Source organism: Coenobita brevimanus, chromosome 51, assembly GCF_032717465.1.
Source record: "Coenobita brevimanus isolate Jiangsu-jjx chromosome 51, ASM3271746v2, whole genome shotgun sequence".
Classification (NCBI taxonomy): domain Eukaryota; kingdom Metazoa; phylum Arthropoda; class Malacostraca; order Decapoda; family Coenobitidae; genus Coenobita; species Coenobita brevimanus.
This window is the reverse complement of record NC_137004.1, coordinates 10,910,960-10,918,004: the sequence shown is the minus strand read 5'-3', so window position 1 is coordinate 10,918,004 and position 7,045 is coordinate 10,910,960. Positions and strand designations below refer to the sequence as shown.

General features: G+C 39.7%; 1 protein-coding gene across 1 annotated transcript in view; it reads right to left on the bottom strand.

Annotated features, from left to right (window-relative positions):
* Positions 1 to 3,072: 3,072 nt before the first annotated feature.
* LOC145400174 (gamma-aminobutyric acid receptor subunit beta-like) overlaps positions 3,073 to 7,045 on the bottom strand; it is a 126,220-nt gene continuing 122,247 nt past the window's right edge. The window contains exon 3 of the mRNA XM_080272687.1: positions 3,073 to 3,238. Within this exon, the coding sequence (XP_080128813.1) occupies positions 3,073 to 3,238 (166 nt within the window). The remainder of the gene's footprint in view (positions 3,239 to 7,045) is intronic.

The following is a 7,045-nucleotide window of genomic DNA, read 5'->3' as shown; positions in this document are numbered from 1 at the left end:
TATACTGAATGCTTCGGATGTTCCGGCCATGTTAATGGTGACACTGTCAACACTCTAAGGCCCTTTTGACTCACTCTCGGGTAAATCAGATCAAATCTGGAAGTAGCTGAAATAAAATTCCAGAACTGTCTCGACAGTGAGAGGGTTTTCCACCCAATATATTACCACTATGCCGAGAATCGAACCCGGGACTCTCAGGTGAGAGCCAGGCAGCAATCTACTACGCCATGACCAAGTAAAAGTTCTTCTACCTTGTCACAATCATGTAACCAATGTTCCTCCACCCCCACTGTGGGCCTGAAGAGGATGAGATAAGCCCCTGGCACTCCGGCAAGTAGATGCTTTTAATCTATTCCAAGCAATTACGGTAAGTCAGAATGAATAGAGAAACTTGTGCTTTACAAAAGAAAAAATAATCTACTATCCATTTCAGAGGCGGAGTTGCGCTGTTTATCACAAATATCTCCTAAACGAATCGTTGGATCAGTATGGTATTTCAACACACTACTTTTGACATCCGGGCCTAATTTATGACCCTTAAACCATATTGCTATTTATGTTATGTGAGGAGTTTACTCGTGAAAAATAACAGAAAGTCGACTAGTCATGTTGACGCATTCGAAGGAAAGTGTTGCCCCCCAAACACCCTCCCAAACTATTCCTTAACTACCCCTACTTCTCCCCCTTCTCGTCCTCGTTATCCCTCCTATTCTCCCCGAGCTCCTCGCCTCCTTCATCACTCTTGTGTCCCTCCCTCATTATCCCAGCACTGTATTATAATGTAAGACTGAGGATATTCAATGAAAGCATAAATTGCTTATTAAAAATAAAAGATGAACAAATAAAGCAACCATGAACGATTTTATTTGGTTGCCCAAAAACAAAACTGACTTCATATTTTTGGTAATCGTACATACATCGTTAATGATACGGCCATAACAACGTAATTAGCCAAAGATTTTATGGTCGTTTGACCCACTCTGGTTTTCATGGTCACACACAACAGTAGGTAACTGTGTTAAATAATATTACTAATGTATGATAAGTATATACATACTGTCATATTCAAATATTATGTATGCAATTAGAATGAAAAAAGAAAACGGAAGTGCAAAGATGGGAGAGGGATGGTGTGAGTGGGAGTGAAGAGGGAAACGGGGAGGGGGTGAACGCGATATTGGGGGGTAGGGAAGGAATGGTCAGAGGGTTGTTCAGGGTGTTAGTGGAGGAGCTACCCCACACAGTCGCACTCGTCCGATTTTGTATAACACCTTAGATTTGATGACTGGATTAGGCTTAATATCCTTCAGTAAACTCCTAATGTAACATATGTAGCAGTATGGTTTAAGGGTCATAAATTAGGCCCGGATGTCAAAAGTACTGTGTTGAAATATCATACTGATCCAACGATTCGCTTAGGAGATATTTGCGAAAAACAGCGCAACTCCGCCTCTGAAATGGATAGTAGTATATTACCATTATGCCGGGAATCGAACCCGTGACTCTTAGGTAAGAGCCAGGCAACAATCCTCTACGCCACGACCTAATGAAAGTTGTCTCACATTGTCACAATTTTGTAACCAATGTTCCTCCGCCCCCACTGTGGGCCAGGAAAGGATGAGAAAACCCCATGGAACTCTGGCAAGTAGATGCTTTTAATTTATCCCAAGCATTTACGGCAAGTCAGAATGTGACAATGTGAAATGTCTCTTGGCCGTGGCGTAATGGATTGCTGCCTGGTTCTCACCTGAGAGTCCCTGGTTTGAATCCCGGCATAATGGTAATATATTGGATGATTTTTCCTGTGTAAAGTACAGGTTTCTCAGTTCAGGGAGAGGGTTTGCACTCACTCCTCTGTTTTACCACCATCTAATTATTTTACACCAATTCATTGTAATTTATTGATCACCAAAAGTCTCTCTTAAGGTCTTAAGCGGAAAAAATAGTCTGGTGATAGAAAATATGAGTGACAAAAAAAAAAAAAAAAAAAAAAAAAAAGGCTTCCGATTGAAAGTCAAAGGAAACTGTTTACTACAAGAGGTGTCCTGTGAACTGAACAATATTGTTCCGAGGTACTATGAAACGAGGATGAAAGGTGTCATCCAACTGAAACAGTGTTTTTAATCCAAAACCTGAATAAAATCTTCAGTAAGAGAATTTATATCATCCAGCTGAATGAGTTAACTAGAAAAGACTGTTTCTAACCCATTCACTGCAAAGTAAACTGAATAATAGCTACCAGCGTGGGCAAGAAAAAAAAAATGATCGTACTACATACGTGAAGCATACCTACAGTTCTCCATGCACCCACTTGTTTCTTTCCTGTCCATTTTTTTTCTCCAAATATATAGTTACCAATTCACAGGGGCTGCCTGTTATGGGATATCCGGCCAATCTAAGTTTTCCTTATTGTTAACGTTCTTTTAATTGTCGACGTTTACATTTATAATAATTCTCTACTCACAGCTCGTAGTCTCGACGGTACAGTTCTGCTATAAACTTTGTACAGTAGATATCCATATTTCTTACGCTAAACGTCTTATTATTCCCTACAACCATTTTCGTATTCGCAGCCTCAATCTCGACAGCGCCTTTCCGATACAACCGACCTACTGCAGTTTTTCTTGCTTATTTTATTCTGATGCTCCTTCATCGATAACATTTCACAAGCATCCTCCTACAAATTTCAGTACAGTTCTGACTGTCGACAGAGTAGTATCCTTCTTTCGGAGGTTACTGTGATCACCCATCGCTAACACTATACAATTATTCTCCTGCTCACAGCTCTCTCTCTCTCTTGAGGATACAGTTCTTTCTGTAGGAAAGGCAGTACATGGCACCTCTATCTCTTACGTTTTAATATTTTCCAATCGTTTTTGTATAGCCATTCCCATACTCACAGTATTTTGATGATACAGGTCTGGCTGTCGGGTGGGTAGCATCCTTATATCTCACATTCTACTAATTATCCTTTTTTTTTTTTAATACTTGTTCTCGTACTTACAGCTCTTACTCCTGACGGTAGTATACGTATAACTATTATCTCCCATCGATTATTTAATAACCATTTTCCTACTCACAGCTCTCAATCTCGACGGTGCAGTTCTGGCTGTCGAGAGGGTAGTAGTGGAGGTCCATCATGCAGGCTAATGTGGTGGTGAAGCGCATGCCGTACGTGATGGAACCGTCGCCGTGAAGTCTCACCATCTTGTTCTTTTCCGTCACGTCATGCAGGTAACTGAAGGGGGAGAGGAACACGTGCTGAATGTAAGGGTAACGCGTAAAGGACCTGCAATGTAAACTGGAAGAAGAAGAAGAAGAAGAAGAAGATGATGATGATGATGAAGGAGAGAGAGAGAGAGAGAGAGAGAGAGAGAGAGAGAGAGAGAGAGAGAGAGAGAGAGAGACTGTGCTAAAGGGAACAAAAGGTACTAGAAGGAGAAGGAAGCAGGTTTTATGTGTAAGAGCAACGAGTAAAGTAATGATAAAGTCAGGTAGAGGAAAGGGGAAGAGACACGTGTTAGATTTAAGGGTAAGAGTTTATTACATGTACAGACAGCTGGAGGTGAGGGAAGGAGAGAGGGACGTGATAAATGGAACAAATTATGCGAGAATGAGGAGGAAAAAATACATATTAGAAGTAAGATTAACGAACACAGTATGAGTATGGACACGGGGGAGGGGGGAGGAGAGAGAAACAAGGTTTAGATGTTGGAGTAACGAGTAAAGTACGAGTAGAGACAAACAGCAATTTAACAAGTTATGATAGAAGTTAGAAACGGAAAGTAAGTTGCCGATATTTTAGTGCGTATAATGTCTGCATGGACTGTAAACGGAAGCGTTTATGCTGTTGATTTATCAATGAACCTCGAGCTCTCTTTCCAGCTGCTTGCTTTTATGACTTTAAACTGTGGCTCTGACACATTAAACATTTTGGCATTGTTTCCTTGGCATTCCCAACTTACTTGTTGCATACGCTAAAATTGAAATAAACATGGGCGCACATTATGCACGAACGCTCGCGCCACACACACACACACACACACACACACACACACACACACACACTAGAGCAGAGTTCTTAGGTATAACCTTTCCCATAACAAACAGCCTGGAAAGGACCAACAGGTATGTTGGTGTTTGCTTTTCATTGTTCTCCATCGCATACACACATTTACAACAATATTGGCTACTGATATTAGTTGTAAAAGAAAACACTGCAGCAACACAAACGGAGCAGGGAAAAGGGGTGTCATAAGCACTAACAACAAAGTACTGAGAGCCCAAATGATTGCAACTTTTCCCGAATTAATAGCGAAGGCACCCTAGTGGTTGTTTGGAGGAAGTGAGGTTCATTTATGATGCAGAAAAAAAATAATAATAATAACAATAAGAAGGAGTAGCAATAAACGGATACTGGAAAACTAACAGGAAGTTTTCACGGCGATAGTAGTGGACGCTCTGGAAACGTTACCGAAAGGAGTTCAAGCCACTTCAGTCAAGTGACATCTTTTTATTCTTATGCATTTTACAGCCGTTTGTTTTAACTTACAGAAATTTTTTCTAACCGAAGGGTTTAGGTAAAGCCATCACTAAGCCTTTTAATACATGAAGTCATTCCTAACTCGAGTAAAATCGTGTGGGAGTAGCTTGAGGAAAAAAAAAATTGAACTATTAGTTATGGAAGCGAAGAGGTTAAGAAGACCAATAGCAGAGGTAGGATGGAAGGGAATATGAATGTAAATGGACATGTAGCGAAAGAGGTTCTCCGGATAAGTGGATGGTCGAAGGAGGGCAGGGTTAAAGAACGTGCAGTAACAGGATGAGATGCAGGGAACAGAATACGAGTTTAATAAACGACACGTTATTTTCACGATAATATTGCATACATTTTCCAAGCAAAAGAAAAAAAACGAAAAAAAGCTGAATTGAAGGAGTGAGAATACTTAGACGGCATGGACTGATAGCATTTCATCCACCATGCGATGACTCATGGATTTTTTTCGTTTTCCTATACTATGACGATTTTAGTCAGCTAACGAGAGACTTTTCAAACAGGAGAGGTTGTGTGTATCCTTCAGTGATCCCTTCACTAACAGGGAGCTCTCCTAAACTAAATGTAATCGCTTGGCAATATCATGAAGACAAATTAGTTAATGAAAAAGTGAAAGAAAATCGAGGTACAAGTGCTGTAAAAGGGGTACTAAGTTTTTCATGGAGGGAAAGACTGCAAGTCACACAACAACGAAATTTTTAAGAATAACTAAAGACTTGTATCTCAGGAATAACTGGAGACATTAAAATTAATGTATGACAGTTTTTACGAGTATAATATGCTCATACTGTTCATCAGGATCCATTAATAGCGATAGTACTGGCAGTCAGACAACCATGTATACAGAAAAGGAAATGGTCGATATGACTCGCGTTAAAAGAGAATCACAAAAATTTATGAGGACCGATGCTTTAAAATAAATTCATCAACAGTCTATTGATTAAAGACGCACTTGAAAAAGACATGCTGGCTTACAAGCGAGACAAGAATGTACTTTATACCCACTGCAGAACAGTGACACTCTCAACCAGAGAACTATAAACAAACAATGGCTTCTTGGAATATATCGGCGAATATTACTGCAAATTACTAATTGCCTTATGACTAACGTTCAACGATAAAGATGAACAAGTAACTATGGAATACATTTTCCTGTGAGCAATTAGGTAATAAATGTTAATTATTATTATTATTATTATTATTATTATTATAATTATTATTATTATTATCATTATTATTGTTATCATTATTATTACGGGGACGAGGATTATTTTCATTCGGTTTGTCTGTCTGTTTGTTTGTCTGTGTCTGTTAACAACTTTACGCGAAAACTACTTGTGCGATTCTGACTAAAATTACAAGGATGATAGGCTATAACCTCCTGAACACCTGATTAAATTTTGGCCCAAATTGGGCCTAGGTCCAGGCTGTAGGCCTGAAAACTTGTAAAACAAACGGGGACGGGCAAAAATAGTTTTTTCGCCAACACTCCTTTCAAATTCGTCATATCGACATGAAACCAAAACCTAAGGGTGCATCTTTCAAATATGCATCTTATAACATGCCTTATTACATCAAGGGGATCACCTCTTATTTAGCGGTTGAGGGGTTAATATCAGGTGGGTGGGGTCTAAAATTTCAAATGGGCATAAAATCGTCAGTTTTCATCCATTGTTCTCCAAATTTGATATGTGACATCTTTGACTAAATATTCTGTTGTCTTTATACGTCAGCACTAAAATGACTGCCGGGGACGGGTCTGTTGTGCCTTGGCACCGCTTCTTGTTATTATTATTATTTTACCTGTGATGACAAATGAAACTGTTTGGGAGCACTGTATTTCTCCTTTCTAGTAACAAGATTGGTGCCTTGATTAGGAAATTTCTCATGCGAGGTATTTTTACCTTTTCGTTTAATACATACCAATTCATTTTACGAAGATGGCGATTTGATTCATTATGCATTAATTGATAAACAGCTGCTTAATGCAGGACTGGGGGATAATAGTTTCCATGCTGTACAATTACCTTCGTGAAATTTAAACTAAAATGTGTGTTCTTTGGCCACAAATTCGAGACACCAAGGATTAAGCTATAACAAAATTATATGACAAAAGAAGCAAGAAAAGGCCCATGCCAGAGCACAGCAACTGAAGGCTTTACAGTACAACAATTTTGACGTGGACATACTATAGCAGTAATGCAACAGGAAAACAAAATATATTTGGAGAATAATCGACGAATATTGTCCTGAATACCCTTCTTTAAAGCACCAATTCTTAAACTGTAGCTTGGCTTCATCGGGGCATGACATACGTTGAACTCAGAAATATCCAGGATCGAACGCATCCATTGTGAACTCTCCCCATCGACCACTAACCCCGGATCAGTGAAGTTAGAGGGGAGTCGTGTGAGGGAAACACTTGAGTGGCACGTCCCCCCCCCCCTTCCCCAACAATCCCCCATCCTCTTCACATTCCCTCATCCTCCG